Source organism: Hemitrygon akajei, chromosome 32 (assembly GCF_048418815.1).
Source record: "Hemitrygon akajei chromosome 32, sHemAka1.3, whole genome shotgun sequence".
Taxonomy (NCBI): Eukaryota; Metazoa; Chordata; class Chondrichthyes; order Myliobatiformes; family Dasyatidae; genus Hemitrygon; species Hemitrygon akajei.
Genome location: NC_133155.1, coordinates 14458345 through 14480852, shown reverse-complemented (window position 1 = coordinate 14480852; position 22508 = coordinate 14458345). Strand labels below are relative to the sequence as shown.

Here is a 22508-nt window from a genome sequence, read left to right as displayed (position 1 = left end):
CTTTCCAACAATGTCTCACTCACCCAGCCTTCTAACCACAATAAGGGATTACATTTCAGTCTTCTATTTTTGGTTCAGTTTAGTTCAGTAATGTTTACCACAATTTTTGTTTACACTCAGCAAATCCAGTAAATGATGATTGTTGAAAATTTCAGTTAATATTTAGGATTGGTAAAAATTTCACATTACTCACTATGATTGCAATGTGTAGCAAATCATCTTCAAATACCACTTGCAAAGTGGTCGCAAACAATAACAGAACTGTTTTTGCAGGAAGAGATTACTAAGGGTTTATCTGATTGATTCAATGTGTTCACTAATTACACCAATGTCCAAACAAATTCTCAAGTAGTGACCACTTCCTTGTGGTTTGTTTTAAATTAAATTAGGTACTATTAATGACATCCAGAGGCAAAGGTAGCGATTTTTATAATATAAAATTATTTATAATAAATATCTTGTAATATCATGTGGGATGTATTTGACCTCTGAAGTAGATAGATCGCATGCAGCACACCTTTTGCTTTGAGCCTATTTTTCACCCTTTCTTTTACTCTTCTTCACTATGTTTAGACAGCTGTCCAGCAAATCCCACATACATATTGTATGTCGATTTGGAAAGCCACATGCAGCATTCTGAAAGCCAAATTAAAATTCTGCTAGGTTTATTAACTTGATGAAACAAGCCCACCCACCCTCATACATATACACACACACACACCCCTCCCCCCCACACTAATTAATGAATTAATGCTGTGAGCCCTTTGTGGTACATTTTTCTGTTTTTGACAGAGCTGAAAAGTTCACAACTATATTTCATGTAAGGAATTGAAGTAATCTGCAGATGAAGCACATACACAGTTGAAAGGCTCAAGTCTGAGCTGAAATTCACTCACACGACACACACAAAATGCTGGTGGAACACAGCAGGCCAGGCAACATCTATAGGGAGAAACACTGTCGACCTTTCGGGCTGAGACCCTTAGTCAGAACTAACTGAAAGGAAAGATAGTAAGAGATTTGAAAGTAGTGGGAGGAGGGGGAAATGTGAAATGATAGAAGACTGGAGGGGGTGGGATGAAGCTAAGAGCTGGAAAGGTGATTGGCGAAAGTGATACACAGCTGGAGAAGGGAAAGGATCATGGGATGGCAGGCCTCAGGAGAAAGAAAGGGGGAGGGGGGAAACACCAGAGGGAGATGCAGAACAGGCAAACAACTAAATATGTCAGGGATGGGGTAAGAAGGGGAGGAGGGGCATTAACAGAAGTTAGAGAAGTCAATGTTCATGCAATCAGGTTGGAGGCTACCCAGCCGGTATATAAGGTGTCGTTCGTCCAACCTGAGTTTGGATTCATTTTGACAATAGAGGAGGCCATGGATAGACATATCAGAATGCGAATGGAACATGGAATTAAAATGTGTGGCCACTGGGAGATCCTGCTTTCTTTGGCGGACCGAGCGTAGGTGTTCAGTGAAACTGTCTCCCAGTCTGCGTCGGGTCTCACCAATATATAAAAGGCCACACCGGGAGCACCAGACGCAGTATACCACACCAGCCGACTCACAGGTGAAGTGTCGCCTCACCTGGAAGGACTGTCTGGGGCCCTGAATGGTAATTCACTCACACCAGTTTGCATCAGACACCACTGCACAGAGGAGCACACTAGGTAATTTTTTTGCACCTCAATTCGAAATGATAATTATGCTCAATGCTCAATGGTTTGAACCTCAACATAATATCCAGGTGAGATGAAAGACAACAATTTCTGTAGCGCAGGAAACTTGAATGGCATATGCTATGCTAAGGCTCAAGGGCCTGAAAGATCATTGGGGACCCGAGTCATCCCAACCACTGTCTATTTCAGCTGTCTATTCCGGGAAGCGGTACCGCAGCATAAAAGCCAGGACCAACAAGTTCCAGGACAGCTTCTTCCACCAGGCCATTAGACTGATGAACTCACATTGATTTGAGAGTATGTTACATTGACTGCTCTATTTATTATAAATTACTATGACTGCACGTGGCACATTTAGTTGGAGACGTAACAAAGATTTTTACTCCTGAAGGATGCGAGAAATAAAGTCGATTCAATTATTAAGTCAATAAGAACATAAGAACATAAGAGATAGGAGCAGGAGTAGGCCAATCGGCCCCTCAAGCCTGCTCCGCCATTCAACAAGATCATGGCTGATCCAATCTTAACTCTAGTTTTCTCCGAATCCCACAAGGCAACAGTGCCAACCAACAGGGCACCATGCCGCCCATTTTATTTTATTATTCATCCCGCCCAAACCCATGTGATCACCTGGGGAAAAAAACCCAGTTGCCAATTGAGGAGAAAAAATCTGGAAAATTCCTCTCCGACCCATCCAGGCTATCGAAAACTGGTCCAGGAGATCACATGGCTGATCTAAACCTAGCCTCATGTCCACTTACCTGCTCGCTCACCGTATCCCCTAATGCCAATCCCCAATGCTCTCATCTTGATTGCAAATAAACTCACTTTACAAAAGATGAAAAATAATTCACAGATATATTCTTCTGCCAGCAAACCAAGATCAGCATTACACAGCATTTTAAATTTAGACAATATAAAAACTTTAAAATAATGAAGAAACAGCCTTACCGTTGATGTGGTACCAAGATGTTGTTGATTCCACCTAGTTTCACATTGATCTTCAGACAGAGGTTTGATAATGTCTGCGGAGATGTTTTAACAACATTCTTCACCTGAACACACTGAGTGGCCATCCCTAGGAGTGTATCACCCACACGCTTCACTTCCGCTGAAAGAAAGGCCAAAGTGTTAAGAGAATTTGTTTTGGTTCTTTAATCTTTAACTTTTTTGAGGTCCTTTAAAGTCATTGCTCATCTTCCAAATGCATGCACTCAGATTTTCAATAAACCTCAAAGCTCGCTGCCAATTCTTAACTGGTTTTCTGGAGAATTAGAACCAATAATATGTGACAGAAGGTGACGTAGCACCCCAAGGTTTTGAATACAACAGCATTAGCACACTATTATTGACCCTTCATAAACATCTTGGTAATCATTCAACTTCATTACGAGTAAACACATTTTGGAATATTTTATAAGAGGAAATTTTAGTTTGTATGTAAGCAGCAAACATTGTTAATTAGTTTTAGCAAAACTTAAAGGAAAAAAACAAGAAACTTTGCATCTTCAAATGAAACACAAAAATTGTGAGCCCTGATACTTACAATGTTGATGACAACTGATTAAAAAGGGGAAAGGATTTAAATGCAGAAATTTTACAGTAAACCACTTGTTTGGACAAAGATAATGCTAATATTTGGTTTTTGCCCGGTACATTCTTCCATTAGCCAGGCATTCTCAGGAGTATGATCAGTTTAATTCAACTGCGTGAGTAATACTTCTGAGTTTCAATCCCACTGAACATACAAATACCCCAGGAGGTGTCACTTAAACTAATGTACAAAATAAACCTGAGCCGTTTTATCAGCCAAGGAAATGAGGTATCAAGTATTTACATTTAGATTCATTGATTACAACAAAAGATTATCTTCTACTAATTAACAGATTTATATAAAACTGTGCTGCATTATACACTGAATTAACATATAGGAATCCTACATGGTTTTGCCATTATTAAATTATATTTCTGTCATAGTTCATTCATGAAAAGAAAACAAAGCTGCTCACTATTGCACACTGATGCACCATAATCTAAAATACCAATAAACAGAATAAAGCTTAACGCAACATCCACTCCAAAAATAGGGGCTCAAGTATCTCAACTGGTGGAGTAGGTTGCTATTTAAATATGTTTCAGCACACAAGAGAGCTAGTGGAACTCAACAGGTAAAGCAGTCGACCCGAAAGATCAATGGTGCATTTCCCTCCATGGACGCTGCCTGACCTGCTGAGTTTCTCCAGCTCGCTTGTGTGTTGCTCTGGGGATTTCTAACATCCACAGTTTCCTGCGTCTCCTTAATTCTGTAAATTTGTTACTCACGGTCAAAAATTGTTTAAATTAATGCACATTTAATTGGGATGCTTTTAGAAAATATGAAGTTAAGAAAATTCAGATTTATATTGGGAAAGAAATTAAAGGAGTTAAACCACAGTGTTTCAAGTCATCGTCACCATGTGCCGGTGTCATATGATGTAGACAATCAGAGTCCCATGACCATGATTGTTCTTGACAAATTTTTCTACATAAGTGGCTTCCCAGTGCCTTCTTCCGGGCAGAGCCTTTACAAGACGGGTGATCCCAGCCATTATCAATACTCTTCACAGATCGTCTACCTGGCATAATCAGGACTTGTGGTATGCGCCATCTGCTCCCATGGCTTCATGTTACCCTGATCTATCAGTTTTATTAAGTCTCAATGCAGAGCTACACCTTGCCCAAGGGTGACCTGCACACTAGCGGAGGGAAGGATTGCCTTACACCTCCTTTGGTAGAGATGAATCTCCACCCTGCCATCCGGACTGTTTCAAGTGCTTTGCCTAATTTCTTCAAGAATTTCCAAAAAAAAGACATCTATTTCTGATCGTGGATATATATCCTCTCTGGTTTTCAATAATAACAACAACAAAAGTAATTTTTTCCCCTTGCAGCCCTTGAATCACATTAGGCCAGAAATTCCAGCAACTGGATTGGATCCTTGAGACTTAATAAAACTGACAGAACCAGGGAGTTTTTTTAAAAAAAAAGTGCTGAATAGCACAGATCTCTGAAGAGGACCCCGATAAAGGTGGTTTTGTTTTCTTAAATATAATAAATTTAAATAATTTATTTGTATCTTTAAGAACTCATGCCAATTTTACATATAGAAGCAATGATAATTTATGGAATAAATGGAGCTAAAACAGGCCATTGGCTCAGAGCCTGACAGCTATATATTGTTCTCTACAGAAAATGTACATGCAAAATTAGAGCGAGGATACAAAAATGTCCCTCAGTTATGCAGAAATGCCTGTGGCCACACAGAATCATGCTTATTTGAAAATGACAGTCACTTAATACAGTGTACCAGGAAAGAATTCAAATTTCCAAATTGGAATAATTATGTGTACTGTTAAGTCTCAAAAATATTTTCTTACCATAGACAGGAGTTTTCCCAGGTAAAATGACAATAACAAGCTGGAGTCCTGAATAGGTGTTCTTCAGATGCCTGAACATTGGCTCCACACTATCAGCTCCTTGTGCATATTTACAAAAACATGGCTGGCCCTGAATTGGCATTCCTGCATCTTTAGATATCTTCCGCAGCTGGTCAGTGAAACTCCTAAAAAAGTCATACAAATTAATATGACACTTTAATTTCAATAAAGCACAATCAAGATTGGAATTCCATAAATTTAAAAGCTTTGAGCAGCACTTGGTAATATGAAGCTAGAACTAAAAAAGCAAAATTGCAGAACGATTAGAACGATGTATCTTACTTAAGTACTTCTTCTCTACATTGTCTCTGTGCTGCAAAACAAGCTATCGCCCACATTTTGATTTCAACCCCAGTGTGGAACTGCTTGCCCCGCATGTCCCAAACACCATGACTTGGAGTAGCAACTGTTCGATTCTGGAAAGAGAGAAATGAAATAAAAGGCCAAGTCAAGTTAAGAACTAAAATGGTCAATTAAATGAGCAAACATTGCTTCCCCCACAGCTCTCACAAATAGTCACATTCAATGTAAGAAAAGGTTAGTCTTTGAAAATTCGCCTTTTGACTTAAAAATGCAAAGTGAATGTGTAAAAGAGGAGGAATAATTTATTTGCTCAAGGTTCAAAAAAAATTTCACTTCTTGACAGTGCAGAAGCTTGCTATTTATTAATTTCACTTCTGATATTGATTATCTCTCTATTACATTTAATGTCAAGTATTGGTGACTACGTAAATAATTCTCCACAAATCTCATTGATTGGCAGTTTTGGATTAACCAGCTCAAAACCATATTAAAGTCTCTTGCACTGGATGTGAAATGAAAACCATTTCTCTCGCTTTGCTAATGCTTACTACCATTAGAGTACGAATTTCCTTTATTGCAAGGCATGTCTATAAACAGGGAAAAACAACTGTGATTCATTAAGTGCATTTATTAGTATAATTCTGATTGTTATCTGTTGTTATTAGCATTCGCAATTAAACCCCATACCAGTAAACATGTTGAAAATATTTTAACTTATCCCTAGAGAAAACAGCACTGCATATTTTATTAACAATGCATTCCAACTACATCTACTACTCAATCTTGTACAGTTACTTACAGTTTGCAATCTGAAATGACTTGGTTCCACCTGTAAAACAAGATGATGCCTGAGTGTGAGTCAGATAATACCACAAAGCATATTGTTTGAAACAAATAAAATTCAGCAAACAAGGTCACCAACCTTTAAAACACATACATATAGAGAAATAATTAAGCAATACATAAACTCAAGAAATAGGTATATATAAAACTAAGAATTTATACTTAGCAGATAGGAAATTATATAAAATGTTGCCCAATTAAAAAAAACAATTAAAACTACCCTGGAATCTGAACATTTTGGCCAACTATTGTTTTAAAATCTTCAATGGTAGTCATGAAGTAGGTTTCAAAAGTGTTAATTATCAACCTATCTTTTGATGTGGACTGGAATGTATTTTGAAATGTTACAGTTTCCAGGATTTAGTATTTAAATTAAACCCTGTATATTAAAGTACAAGGGCAAGGACGAGAACAATCATACCAATGGGTTGTCTATATTGTTTAATTGCACATTAATTTAATCATGGAAGATATTCCCATTGCCCAAATTTTATCCAAGTAATCAAAAAGCAAGTTAATAAACTTCCTACAAAAGCAAAATACTGGAATTCTCAAATACCAAAACCTGAAGTATTTCAGGCTTCCAGTATTTCCCTTTTGGAATTTTTAATAACGAATGGCTTCCCCCACTGACCAATCTTTTTATCAACGATTTAATGACGTTCACACCACTGCCTCAGGACTGTTTGCAAGGCATGTGTGGTCCAAATTATCTGCTGGTATTTTGACCTCTTCACTTGTCCGTTAACATTCTGAGAATGAATCAGTGAGGCAGGTCAGGGCATGTCCCCACATATTATCTGTGAAAAATTCCATCTAATGAGCCAAGACTGAAGATGACAGCTCCATTTTCAAACCAATACTGAGAAGGAAAGAAAAATCTCCAGCTCTATACTTCCCCTACCCCTCCATAAATCATGGATGCACAGCCCCAAAGTTTTGATCAATGATTTAAAGACAATCAAGGAAGTCCAACAGAAGGAAACAATTAAAATATATGCAAAATACTAAACCAACAATAATTTTACATCTTTACCTAAACGTGCACAGAAAATACTGAAATGCTATTTGCTTTGTGCATCACAAACACCTAACTTCAGGTAACTTGGAACAATAAAATTTCCAAAGTCCCGTCTGACAGCTGAACTTTATAGGATTCAGTATGACTTACTCTCCCTCCATACTGCAGCATGGGAGCTGGAAGCACCCGCCCCGTCACATGAGCCATTTCATCTCGCACTTTAAACTGAAACTCCTGGACAAAAGGGTCCGCCTCATAGTTTGCACTTTTTACCTAAAGATAAAAAAAATACTAAGTACTGAAATTAAAATATATTTTAGGAACATATGCAAAGCTGCATTAATTAGCTTAACAAACTTTCTACATTGACGAATAACTGCTGCATATTCCAATGAATTAAAGATTTTTAGATTTCGTCTTTTTAAATGGTGAAACTTTTCTTATGCATATTTATGAAAGCAAAAGTGAAACAGTTAAGGGCACAACTGAGGAAAATTAGTGTCCAGGGACAGCACTGGAGCTTTATCCAAAGAATCGGAATCAGGTTTATTCTCACTAGCATGTGTCATGAAATTTGTTAACTTAGCAGCAGCAGTAAGATGCAATACTTAATAATACAGAAAGGAAGTAAATCAATTACAGTAAATATATATGTATATTAAATTAGATTAAAAATAGTGCAAAATAGAAATAACAAAAGAAAAAGTGAGGTGAATTTGAGGGCGGGGTGAAAGTTGGAGATGAAAGTTTCACCTCGCCCTCAAATTCACCTGGTCTATTTCCGACACCTCCCTCCCCTTTCTAGATCTTTCTGTTTCTATCTCTGGAGACAGCCTATCCACCGTCGTCTACTACAAACCTACTAACTCCCACAGCTACCTAGACTATTCCTCCTCCCACCCTGTCTCCTGCAAAAATGCTATCCCTTTCTCTCAATTCCTCCGCCTCTGCCGCATCTGCTCTCAGGATGAGGCCTTTCATTCTAGGACAAAGGAGATGTCTTCCTTTTTTAAAGAAAGGGGCTTCCCTTCGTCCACTATCAACTCTGCCCTCCATTGCGTCTCCCGTATTTCACACACCTCTGCCCTCATCCCACCCCCCTGCCAGCCCACCAGGGATAGAGTCCCCCTGGTCCTCACCTATCACCCTACCAGCCTACAGATCCAACGCATAATCCTCCGTAACCTCCGCCACCTCCTACGTGATCCCACCACCAACCACATCTTCCCCTCCCCCCCACTCTTGGCTTTCCGTAGGGATTGCTCCCTACGCGACTCCCTTGTCCATTCATCCCCCCCCATCCCTCCCCACGGACCTCCCTCCGGGCACTCATCCCTGCAAACGGAAGAAGTGCTACACCTGCCCCCACACTTCTTCCCTGACCACCATCCCAGGCCCCAGACAGTCCTTTCAGGTGAGGCACCACTTCACCTGCGAGTCAATTAGGGTGATATACTGTATCCAGTGCTCCCGATGTGGCCATTTATACATTGGGGAGACCCGCCGCAGACTGGGAGACCATTTCGCCGAACACTGGCGCTCGGTCCTCCAGCAGTGGTGGGATCTCCCTGTGGCCACACACTTCAATTCCACAGACCACACCCACTCCGATATGTCTGTCCATGGCCTCCTCTACTGTCAAGATGAGGCCACACGCAGGTCGATGGAGCAATACCTTATCTCCCACCTAGGTAGCCTCCTTCCTGCCGGCATGAACATCCAACTCACAGACCTCCGTTGATACCCCTGCCCCCCCCCCCCTTACCCCCATCCCTATCTATTATTTTAGTCTGGTTCTCTTTCTCTCTCTTTTTCCCCCTTCACTATTATCTCCCCCCAGCCCTACCTTTCTTTCTCTTTTATTTCCCATAATTCTCCACCTTCCCCCTAGCCCATTTCCCTCCAGCCTATCACTTCCCAGCTCTCTACTTCATCCCTCCTCCCACTTCTTATCCCCCCTCGACCATCCCATGTAACTTCACTCCTGATGAAGGGTTTCGGCCCGAAACGTCGTCACTACCTCCTCCCATAGATGCTGTCTGGCCTGCTGAGTTCTGCCAGCATTTTGTGTTTTTTATGGAGGTTACAGATTACTTTAGTATAAATTTATATCACATGCCAAATACTTAGCATTTAATACTGAAATTGCCATTTCACAGATATAGCATTGGCCACTTTCTTTCAGGCACCGTTAAGTTCAGTGACAATCCAAGACATACCAGTTTACTTATCTCCTCCTGTCGGTCGGGCGCTGAGCGTGCCGTTGCTTTGATCATTGTTGATGTTTGATTGTCTGTCAGTTTCTTGATACAGCGCTGCCCCGCAACGATGTTACAGACCTAATCCAAAATAGCAACTTCACTGGAAGCTCACCCAAAAGCAATTTTCCGCCTCAACTTGAAGGAATTAAACTTACAGGTTTGCGCACACAGTTCCACTAAACTAAACAGCTACACAAAATAATTTTTATCAACGTGTTAAAACATATAAAAGGGTACTTAAATGTTAAAAGTAATCAAAATGCTTGAATAATTTTCATAGTGGCAAAATATTGATTATAATAACAGAGTAATTAATTATTGTCCTGTTTTAAATAAAACAGAGAAACCAAGGCCAGAATTTCAAGATTATAACTCTAGATATTTTAAGAAATACAATCACTCTTTTCATAATGGCTTCACAGTAACAATTCCTTAAGATACACTAAAAAATATTGAGCTATCTCCATATGCACAGTGATCTTTAGGAATGTTGCAGTATCAAGAGTTTTGCCTTTCAGATAAACATTACTCTGAGGTCCTGTATGCTTACCATTTGGCATAACGATTTCATGATACCGTTCCATAATTAGGAAACTGATTCTATTGTTGGGGCCAATATTCACCAATAGTGTATATATAGGCTGCAGCACAAAAATAATTACACACTATTTGCTGCGAAATGCTTCAGAATGTCTGAAGTTGTAAAAATAGCATTTGAAGCTCTTAGTCATTAAGTCGGTTCCATCATTTTGTAATGCTCTTTATTTGTATAAAGCAGGCCAATTTCAGAATTAACTTTTTGCAAGGTATAAACAAAAAGTAGAGCTGGACACACAAAAAGTACTTAACCACAAGCAAAATAATTGCTGACCAATTACAAGCACCCTATAAAGCTGTTATACAAACAAACCTTACATACACAAAAATCATAAATAAAAATTTATATTTGACTTTTGGACCTTTAGACAGATGAGGACTAACTGGTGAATAAATATGGACACATAAGAAACTGCAGATGCTGGAATCTGGAGCAACACACAAAAAATTGGAGGTTCTCAGCATGTCAGGCATCATTGATGGAAGGAAATGGACAGTTGATGTTTCAAGTCGAGACCCTTCATCTGTATATCACGACCTGAAAGGTTGTCTGTCCTTCTCCCTGCATAGATGTTGCCTGACCTGCTGAATTTCTCCAGTTTTTTCTCTACTGGTTATAAAGGCTGCTCCCCAGCAAACATATCCACTAAAATTAAATCCTCACGAGCATTCCCTGATTTGAGGAAAATAAAACACTTTTCTGTTTTAGGATTAAGTTGTAAAAAGCAGCTTTATTGATGTATTTAGATAATCTCAGCTAAGTAATTACTTGATCTTGGCCCTACTTGGCAAATAAAGGTGCCACCTGTATAATACTCTCACAGGAAAGTGATGACAAACATTAAATTAGTGGATACATGCAAGATCAAACCTTCAAAAGCTAAGAAAAAATGTTAAAATATACCGTGACTTCACAATGAATCCATACTTGGCTACACTATCCAAACATTTTCAGTGAAGTTTTTGCATCCATCCCTCACCTCAAGTGGCAGATAGGTGTGCTTCTGCTCCTGTCCCACCTGTAGACAGGGTAGGTGTGGGTATTTTAGCTGCAGGTTGTACTTCTGTTTGAAATACTGAGCCACCGTGCACTCTACGGTCTGTCCACTTTCCAACTGTAAGGGAAACCTGGGAAACAACAGACATGTACTCAACACATGCAAGCTGAAATCCAAGGAATATAAATGTAAAAAATCAGTATAACCCAAATCTACCATACATAAAACAGATGGCTTCCACTAAATATTAACCATCTGAATGGCTTTCTAAATATGGAATGAAAATTTGTTTTTTTTTAGCCCTGACCAAAGAGCCTATTGATCAGATCTGATGATTGACTGAAGTTTTTGGGGACATGACAAAGAAGAAGATGAGCAGCGGATGTTGCATTCCTGCTGAATCACAGGGAGATGAAGAACTGTTGCGTTCTGAGTTTTACCGAGACGTTTCTTACTGAGAATACATCAGACACGGCGAACAGACCTGAAGGCTTCTCGATACACAGGATGGATTGAACTGCTGATTCAGAATGGGGAGAAAGGTGGAGGTGTGTGCTTCATGATGAACTCTCTGTGGTGCCCCGATGTGGAGTTTTTGCCATACTCGTGTTCCCCTAACCTGGAACACCTAATGATCAAATGCCGACCATTCTATTTACCAAGAGAGTTCTCTTCCGTGATCATAAGCACAGTTTACATACCACCAGCAGCTGACTATAATGAAACATTTGAGCTACTGCGTGATGCTGTCACCAAACAAGATACAGTCCACCCCAATGCGTTTCATATCATAATTGGGAAATTCAATCAGGCTTGTTTGAAGAAATCCCTGCCCAATTACCATCAGCACATAACCTGTAGCAGCAGAGGACTCAACACACCAGACCACTGTCATACTAAGATAAAGAATACCTAAATGTCATGCCCAAACTGTATTTTGGGAAACCTGATCACCTGGCTCTCCTTCTCCTATCTGCACACAGGCAGAGGCTAAAGTGCAAAGCTGCAGGGATTAGGACAACAAAGAAGTGGTTATGGGAGGCAGAGGAATGGCTATGGGATTGCGTTAAGTCAGTGGACTGGGCCATGTTCAAGAACTTGTGTGGATCTGAATTAATACACCACAACTGTCTCAGATTTTATAAAAACAGTTGTAGACAAATGTGTCCCTACAAAATCATTCTGCCTTCCCTGACCAGAAGCCCTGGATGAATCATGAGATTTGTAATCTGCTGAGGGCCATATCAGGGGCATTCAAGTCTGGTGACCAAGAAGTAGTCTAGCTACAATCTCTGGAAAACCATCTCACGGGTGAAGTGGCACTTCTGGACTAAACGTGAATCAATGAAAGATGCGCAACAGCTGTGGCAGGGGTTGAGTGGTATCACCTCTTACAAACTGAAATCAGGCAACATAGGTGACCACAGGGCTTCGCTTCCAGATGAGTTCAATGCCTTCTATACTTGCTTTGATCATCAAAACATGAAGGCACCATCGTGAACTCCGATAGGCCCTGACAACCCTGTGAATTCAGTCTCTGAGGCCCGGAGAGCATCCTTCAGGAGGGTGAACCCACTGGAAGCATCCAGCCGAGATGGGATACCTGACCAAGTACTAAAGACCTGTGCTGATCAACTGGCTGGAGCGTTACTTATGTCTTTAACCTCTTGCTTCTGCATTCTGAGGTAAACATCTGCTTCAAGCAGGCTTCAATTGTACCAGTGTCTCAGAGAATGTGGTAACCTGCCTCAATAACTGAAGTCCAGTAGCACTTACATCCGCAGTAATGAAGTGATTTACAAGGTTGGTGATGAAACATATCAAATCCAGACTGAGAAGTAACTTGGATCCTCTACAGTTTGCCTACTGGCCCCAACAGGTCCACAGCAAATGCCATCTCACTGGCTCTTCACTCAACACTGAAACATCTGGACAGCAAAAATGCATACAGCAGGATGCTCTATATCAAATGAATTAATATTTTAGTTGGATACTGATGGCAGAGTTTCATGATCCTATCACCTCCAAAAAAAAGTGAGCTGGTAAAAGAATCTCAAATTAAGAAATATCTATTTTTCCCTAAAACATGCAAAACAAAAATGTTGCCATGTATGAGAACCTTTCAAGAAAACTGTACCCACTACACTTTTGTATCCTCCTTAAGGCTTTATTCTTGAACCCCTACTTACGTCTGATGACTGGCTGGTCGTCTGGTAACGTTGCACACACGGTACTTTCTCCTCATAGGCCCACAGTGAGTTACTTCAACTTTCAATCCTGTGAGAAGTTTGTCAGGAGAAGGCAAAATAGCAACTGTTACAAACCAATTTAACTGTTATCTAAATTCTGGAAAATAAATACATTTTGATATCTTATAATTCAAATATTTTTCAATTACTCCAACAATGTAGATTTGTCTTTCGTGTTCCGCATCACTCATTTCTGTCACACCGAACCCACTCCACAATCATTTATTAAAAGTCAATTTGAGAACTGCATAGAGGGCAAGGCTTGAGCCATATCCTATTCACAATAGACCAAGAGGCAAAAACGCATTGTGTTGATTGTCATGGCTTTTAAACTCTCGGTAAACGATTGTTATGATTTTTCACTCCAATGTCCTTTATTGCTTGTTTAGACACTTCGTAAATGACTTTGTTTCCACCACTCACTCAGTGAGTGAACTCAAGGTATTCACCAGTCTCTGAGTGACAAAGGTCATGGTTGATCTCTAAATCTCTTGTGTCTTACCCCAAATCTACATCCTCTAGTTTTATCTACCTTGGTACTGTATCTACCCTATCTAAACAACTCAAATTTTCAGGAAACCTCTCTCCAAAGTAAACTTTCCACACTTCTCAAAATCAGAACAACTCCCACCTCTCCACATTTTCATGTATTGGAACTCATTTTCATTTCAGCAATTAATATTATGTCTGCAACTTCCACTGCAGTTGCTAGGGCATATGCAGATTCTGTTGGTGCATTTTTTGTGGTTCTAAGGGCAAATTTGATTGGTCAATTCACTCATTGCAGGCTGGCATTTCAATTTAAAGGGCTTTCTGAGTTGAGAATTCCTCACCATTGAAATGACAGGGTAGTGATCTGAAATAATAGGCAGCAAGAGGTCAAAAATATAATAAGACATATCAATAAAAGTAATGCTTGGTGGTTTGTTTTTAAAGAGCAAATTCCATTGGAAGACTTAATATGACCATACACTAACTGCTCAGTGGCCTAGCAAGCCTCTCATTTACATGAAGCAATTAAAGTACAGGAACAAACCGATGGACTACTTGGCATTGACCTAATCATCTGATCTGGAAATCAAAGGCTCTATTGCCCTTGAAAAGCCCCCTTAATAACATCATGGTACTAATGCTGAAAATGAAGTAACAGTAGAAGAGCCAAAGATCACATAATAAAAATATATTATAGCACAAGGTTTATGGATTTAGCTCATCACATGAGAATTGGTGCCTCTATTAGTGATTTTACATTTCCTAATCAGTTGGTGGTGCTATTGAGCAGCATGAGGGTATATGGTGTTGCAGTTAACACCACACACAACATGCTGGTGGAACACAGCAGGCCGGGCAGCATCTACAAGGAGAAGCACTGTCGACGTTTCGGGCCGAGACCCTTCGTCAGGACAGGTATTGCAGTTGCTGACTTTGTTGACAGATAGGCATGACTGGTCACATGGCATTTAAGGTATAGACCATCTCTACAGTGAAGGGGTGACCACTTTGCAAGGTATATACTATAGTTCTTCTCAACACTCACTGGCACTTAGAGGAACAAATTGGTAGATTTAAAACAAATAGTGTAATACTAAATTGGAGACTGTAATACTAATTGGTATTAACTTACTGTAGATCATCTTAATTTGAAAGACAGAGCAGAATTTTTAAAGTGCATTTAGGACAGTCTTGTGTACATAGATATTTCTCCCAGGGATTAGACAGAGCTGGAGTGAATTGAGGAAATGAAGATTAACAAGTGGATGAAGTGCCAGTCCGTGAACATTTTGGGAATCTGACCATAACTTAGTTAATTTCAAAATAGTTATGGAAAGGGGTAAGGATAGTCCAGAAATTAAATTGGAGAGGACAGCTGATTTCAATATCATTAGACAGGACTTGGCAAATGCAAACTGGGAGTAGAAACTTCCCGTTCAATCAACATTCAGGAATCAGAAGACTTTTAAAAATGAAATTAAGAGCTTAGGATCATTGTATTCCCATAAGAATACAGAATATGGATATCAAATCAGGTAATTCCTAGAGTTAAGGGATATTGAGAAAAACACAGGAAGATTCTGGTAGGTATGGAATCCTAACATGCAGACTCATCAGGAATACAGAGCATAGAGGAATGCTTAAAAAAATTAGGAGGGAAAAGATGGGCCAAGAAATATCTCTGGCAGTGAAAAGATCCCAATCCATTTTATAAACATATTACATGCACGAAAAGGACCAGAGGGCACGAACAAGGTCTTAACTGAAAGTCTTTCATCTGTATTCACTATAAGACAATTTCATTTGGAAATGTGATATTCAAGAGCACATTCCAACTAAAAATGATATATTAGATGTCCCACGAGTGAATCTGCAGATGCTGGAAATAAATAAAAAACACAAAATGCTGGCAGAACTCAGCAGGCCAGACAGCATCTATAGGAGGAGGTAGTGACGATGTTTCGGGCCGAAACCCTTCATCAGGAGTGAAGTAGCATGGGATGGTCGAGGGGGGATAAGAAGTGGGGGGAGGGATGAAGTAGAGAGCTGGGAAGTGATGGGCTGGAGGGAAATGGGCTGGGGGAAGGTGGGAGAATTATGGGAAATTAAAGAGAAAGAAAGGTAGGGCTGGGGGGAGATTGTAGTGAGGGGGGAAAAAAGAGAGAGAAAGAGAACCAGACTAAAATTATAGATAGGGATGGGGTGGGGGCAGGGGTTTCAACAGAGGTCTGTGAGTTGAATGTTCATGCCGGCAGGTAGGAGGCTACCTAGGTGGGAGATAAGGTATTGCTCCATCGACCTGCGTGTGGCCGCAGGGAGATCCCACCACTGCTGGAGGACTGAGCGCCAGTGTTCGGCGAAACGGTCCCCCAGTCTGCAGTGCTCCCGATGTGGCCATTTATACATTGGGGAGACCCGCCGCAGACTGGGAGACCGTTTCGCCGAACACCGGCGCTCAGTCCTCCAGCAGTGGCGGGATCTCCCTGTGGCCACACACTTCAATTCCACAGACCACACCCACTCTGATATGTCAGTCCATGGCCTCCTCTACCGTCAAGATGAGGCCACACGCAGGTTGATGGAGCAATACCTTATCTCCTGCCTAGGTAGCCTCCTTCCTGCCGGCATGAACATTCAACTCACAGACCTCCGTTGATACCCCTGCCCCCCCCTTACCCCATCCCTGTCTATAATTTTAGTCTGGTTCTCTTTCTCTCTCTTTTTCCTCCCTCACTACAATCTCCCCCCAGCCCTACCTTTCTTTCTCTTTTATTTCCCATATTCTCCACCTTCCCCTAGCCCATTTCCCTCCAGCCTATCACTTCCCAGCTCTCTACTTCATCCCTCCCCCCACTTCTTATCCCCCCTCGACTATCCCATGTTACTTCACTCCTGATGAAGGGTTTTGGCCCGAAACGTCGTCACTACCTCCTCCCATAGATGCTGTCTGGCCTGCTGAGTTCTGCCAGCATTCTGTGTTTTTTATTAGATGTTCCAGCTGGCAGAGTCCGATAACCCCAGGGCTTTTAACATACAAGAGGTGTTTCATGGCTTTGAGCCCATACTCATTGGGAGTTTAATAGAATGAGGTCATTAAAACCTACAAAATACTGAAAGACCTAGATAGAGCTGACATGCAGAGGATGTTTCTATTAATGGGAGAGTCTAGGACTAAAGGGCATGAAGGATATTCCTTGAGAACACAGATGTGGAAGATGAGATGGAATTCCTTCAGACACTGAGGATGGTGAATCTGTGGAATTCATTGTCATAGTTGGGCATGGAGACCAAGTCATTGGGTTATTTTAAACTGGAGATTGATAAGAACTTAATTAGTAAGTTCTAATTCAATAAGTTCCATTCATAACTCAATGGTTATGGGTAAAGGCAGGATAATAGGGTTGAGAAGGAAAATAAATTAGCCATGGCTGAATGAAAGAGCAGACTCAATGGGCCAAATGGCTAACACTGCTCCTGTGTTTTATGGCCTTGATTGGATATATTATAGCCTCTATGAGAAAGGAAGGAAGGAGATGTCTGGGGCCTTGACAGAGAAATTTAAACCTTCAATGGCCACAGGTGAGGGGTCAGATGACTGGAAGACAACAAATGTGTGACCTTAGTTCAAGAAAGGCAGCAGGGATAAGATAGGTGATTAATCAAGCAATTCCTCTGATATCAGTGGAAAGAGGGGTAATTATTATTGGAGGGAAAAATATAAAGGTACAGGTTTCATCTACACAGGAGTTAATCAGCATAGTCAGACACAAATTTATCAATGAGATTAGCCCTATCTGAATAATGTTACCAAGTTCTTTTTTGTTTGGAAAAGGTAACTACATATATAGATGAGGGAATCATGATTGATGAAGTTTGTGTGAACATCACTGAAGGCCTTTGACAAGATCCCAGACTGGTGGCTCAGAAGTTTAGTGCACGTAAGATCCAAGGCAAGTCAGCAAAATAGGTCCAAAATTGGTTTGGTAAAAGGACACAGAGGTGATTGTGAAGGGTTGCTTTATTAGCTGGAAGCCTCTGGCCAGTGACACACGACAGAGATTAGAGTTGGGATCTTGCATTTTGTTACTGCACATTAATATATCCATTAATTCAGACATGAAAGCAGAGGAAATGAAAAATGGTGTTACTGATATTGAGCGGGGTAGTGTTGGGCTACAGAGTGATATTGATCAGTTGGTAAATTAGACAAAGCAATGGCAGATGGAATTTAATCCTGGTAAGTGAAAGATAATGAATTTTGAATTACCTAGACAGAGTAGAACATTTGTCACAAATGGTAGGGCTCTGCAGAGTATTGACGGATGTGGTGTGTTAGACCAACGATCCTATAAGATGGCAGCAATTGGATGATGAAGGCAGCATAAGGATGTTTGCCTTTATTAGCAGGGTCATAGAAAGGACCCTGTTAATGAAGGCAAGCACCCTTTATGCTGCCTTTGTGGTGGGGGGGGGGGGGGAGGGAAAGGGTTTTGATACAACTTAATAAATCATTGGTTAAGCCACAGCTGGATTATTGTGTGCAATTCGATTGTCATACCAGAAGAAGAACGTGATTGCACAGGAGAAGGTGCAGAGAAACATTTCAGTTATGAACTGAGACTGGATAAGCTCAGTTTTCCTTGGAAATGATGGGGAAGTGATTAAGATGTACAAAATTACAAGGAACATAGTTAGGGTAGATAGAAAGCAGCATTCCCGTCACCTCCCCCAACACACCCTCCCCAACATAATGGATATGTCTAACACCAGAAGGCATACGTTTAAGCTAAGAAGGGGATCTGAGGTGAAATATTTTTGCCAGAGGGGAGCTGAATTCTGGACTGCAGTGCCTGAGAAGGTAGTAGGAGCAGGTATTCTTGCAACATTTAAACAGTACTGGACAAGTACTTGAATCACCAAGGCACAGCAGTTAAACAGGATAAATATATTATTTTGATAGCTGGCATAGACAGACATGAAGGGCCATTTTCACTGCTGTATGAAATTTTTTAATCATCGAACATTCAATATAAAGACAAATCAGAATCATCAATGCTTTTGCTAGATTACAGCTGATCCTTCTAATGTTTTATCTCTGAGCTAGAAATGATTCTTGCACTATATGTACTGTATTTATTTCACGAAGTCACCATAACAAAACATGTATTTGAATATATATAGAAACCCAAGGTCAGCAAACATCAAAATTAACCACGGAGATTAACCCCAAGGTTGAAATTTCAAATACAGTGGATTCCGGATAATTGGGACACATCAGTCCCTGTTAGCAAGTTTCATGAAAATAGTTAAAAAGGTACAAAAAGATAAACTACTGTTTAAATGAGTAACAAATTATGTTTTTAAATGAAGTGCAGAGCAAATCAATACTACTGCAGGTTGTCCGTCAAATCCGACGATGACGGGAAACCGTGAGAGAGAGTTTTTAAAGTGGAAATACCGTTGTACTTGGGCTTTTCCACTCTCTTGACCATGGAAATTTGGGTCCAGTGGTACAAGTAAATGTCACATCTGGGCTCTTCCCTGGTTGCAGCAGATGACTATGGCTACTTCTGTGCCTCATCATGCTCTTCGCCCTCCACGTAGCATTGCAGAACCACTTCCTGGCTGTTGGATCTCACTGTAGATCTCATCACCTTAGTCCACTGAAGCTGACTTTGCATGCTAGGGCAGGCATGCTCCTATCTCACCAGGGTATGAGACCCATCGACTGCCCTCACCTGGTTTTGTCTGCCTGTCAAAGTGGTTTACGGGGGTGTGGCTGCTGTTGCATGCAAACAGCTACTTGAAGCCACAAGTGAGAGCTGAGTGTTCAGTGGGGACCAAAGGTAACATTCAAGATGATTGTCGGTATCTTCAAATTCTTTGTAGTTCCTAACTTACTGAAGTAGTGAAATAGTTTCATTTTCACTTCTGGCTGTTTATGGCATTTCCAAGTCTGAATGCTTGAAACCTCAGTGAGCAGAACAATTCTTAACTGTCTTACTGCTTATCTTTCACCAACTATCAGTGACAAAAACCACTGCTTTTGAACACTAACACACACAACTGATGCTATTTAGAAATCACTTACCCTAAGCACGGTGTAGTGTCCAATGGCTGCACAAACATACGTGACTGACACTAGTTAGAAGTTGCTCGGCAACTATCTCATGTCCCAATTAAGCAACATAGTGCCCCAAATAAATGAAGGGAATGCCAGCTATTTTCTTGATTTGTTTTTGTTATTTAAGAGTTGATCCAAATACATAGGTGCCCCGTCTCAACTTAAGGCCCAAATTAACCAAAATCCACTGTATTAGCTTACTGGAAACAAAATGTTTGTAATTTACCTTTTATTTCTTTGGTGAATTTGACACGATGGGAATCAGTCAAAGGTCGTGGTTGTTCATCAATATTATGTATGTCTAAAACTTCACACATGAACTGAATTACAGGCTGTGCTTTATAGAAAGCAGTGGCAGAAACTAAAAAGATAAAAAAAATCAAATGAAAATGCTGCATTAACAGTTCAAAATACAAAGCAATTACTAAGATTTTCTTCGTAATGTTAGGAAATTATATACAATAAACAAGTTCAGGATGTCACTAAGATTTAGCACCTTTAAATTATTCGCTACCCTAGCCAAATCCTTCACACTTTTATCTGATTAATAGATAACTTTCACAAGATCTTGATATGTCCAGCTACATCTTTAATTTGTGTAAACACAGCTGTACAATGAGTACTGCAGGAGCTGATTGCTTACATCTTAAAATACATAAGAAAAGTCTTACAAACCAAAGTAACTGCCTTGCAAAAAATGGAGCACAAATGGGGAATAACTTTAGAACTCTGGTTTGCCCAGAAGCTCAGAGGTACAGTCTTGTATCTGAATCAATTTCTTCTGGTACAAGTTACGATGAGCGGCATTTCCATACTTCGCATTGGGTATGGAACAGAAATTAAATCTGAGTCTTGGATTCACTGTCACTCAACACTGAAATTACAGTTCTACTGTTGAAGGCAAAGCTCAAAATTAGAAAGCATGGCGGCTGCTTCATTCATTAACAATGCTGATTTAGCTCATTTAAAACAGAAAATACTGGAAATACTCTCAGGTCAAGCAACATCTGCATACCTTTCAGAAATTATGCTTCTTTGCAGAGAAAGAATAGGCAAAAGAGAATGCCTGTGATGGAGTGGAGATCAAGAAAGACTGCATGACTCAGGTTGCGCTGGTGCTAGCTGGAAAGGGTAGTTAATTTGTCTAAAGGAGATTTCACAGAAGATGAACAGCGAAAATGGAAATAAGCAGTCCTGGGACAGTAAGGCACAAAACTCTTGCAGATGTTGGAATTCTGAATTAAAAGGGAATATTGAAAATAGATCAGGCAGCATCTGTGGAGAGAGATAAAAGGAGTTAAGATAATCTTTCATCACAACTGCTCAGATCTGACACAACCACTAAAGGCTGGTTATCTGACGTTGTTGAATTCATTATAGTATTCTGAGGGCAGTAATGAGCCTAGAGAGAAAATGAGATGCAATTCCTTCAACTCACATTGAGCTTTTTTGGTAGAATTAGGAAAGAGAGCTGGACAACACTCTGGAAGTGCTGGTGTCACCATCACAGCAAATACAATGGAGCGGAGAAACTGGGCGAACAGAAAAAAGTCTTTCCGAGAAGCAAGCCTGGAAGTGCACATGATAACTGTGGGAGCCTTTGGGCATGGAATGGACAGTGGTCTTGAACACATTTCCTGTGATATACACAGAGACCCACGTGAAAGTAAGAGCAGGGTGCAAACTGGCATCTAGCGATTAAAAATAAAACGTACCAGTACAATAGACAATACAAACACAGTGACACTGGGGCCTAAGTTGTACTGAAACAAGGCTTGTTCCACATATCCTAAAGAAAAAGTATAGTTTGGACCCTTGTGGGTTCCCATAGTGCTAATATAAAGGAAGTGAACAGGTATTCAGCTTGGCAGAGGAGCTGAGCGATGAATGGAGACGACTTGGTCTCTGTTAACAATGCAGCCGAAGGGCCTCAGGGCAACCCTGGCAAAAAATGGGGGTCTGGAAGATTTACATTTCACAGTGAAAATAAACTGCTTGGGACTGGGAAACAGGGCACCAACAAAGGCAGGTGTCACAGATCTCAGTGGAAAGGGATTGAACACTGCCAGAAAGAGTCGACACAGGCTGAAATAATGGTTAAAAGCTGATTGTATATGGTTGGGGACAATGAGGCCAGACCAAGGAAAGGAGACTGGTGACTGCCTGGGAGACAATAATCTAACGTTTAGCGACAGTGTCGTGATCCAGAGAAAAGTATCAGGAATTATCAGCGTTCACAAGTCTCAACTCATTGTCACTTTGAACACATCGGTTAAGAAAGCACAAAGAGTGCTGGCCTTTGATAGTTGGGGTATGAAGAGATGCTCCAACTTTATACAGCATTGGTCAGACCTCAGCTGACGTACTGTGTGCATTTCTGGAAGGATGTCAAGGTGCTAGAGAGAGTGTAAGAAGAGGTATTGCCTGGATTGGGAAATGTTACCTATAAAGAGAGGTTGGGCAAAGAT

The 22508-nt window shown here is 40.5% G+C and overlaps 1 protein-coding gene across 4 annotated transcripts in view; it reads right to left on the bottom strand.

Annotated features, from left to right (window-relative positions):
- Positions 1-22508, bottom strand: part of LOC140719806 (protein argonaute-3) — a 126745-nt gene that overhangs the window by 22439 nt on the left and 81798 nt on the right. For 3 of the 4 annotated variants that reach the window (XR_012097008.1, XR_012097007.1, XM_073034701.1), the window contains exons 6-14: positions 20268-20401; positions 13365-13468; positions 11158-11305; positions 9539-9658; positions 7470-7592; positions 6255-6284; positions 5435-5568; positions 5093-5277; positions 2628-2787 (exon numbers count right to left, since the gene is read on the bottom strand). Coding sequence is in view for 2 of the 4 variants with exons in the window: in XM_073034701.1 (XP_072890802.1) it covers positions 2628-2787; positions 5093-5277; positions 5435-5568; positions 6255-6284; positions 7470-7592; positions 9539-9658; positions 11158-11305; positions 13365-13468; positions 20268-20401 (1138 nt within the window). In the remaining 2 variants the exon portion in view is untranslated. Of the gene's footprint in view, positions 1-2627; positions 2788-5092; positions 5278-5434; positions 5569-6254; positions 6285-7469; positions 7593-9538; positions 9659-11157; positions 11306-13364; positions 13469-20266; positions 20402-22508 lie in introns of all 4 variants that reach the window. The other variant, XM_073034702.1, reaches the window with a different exon arrangement.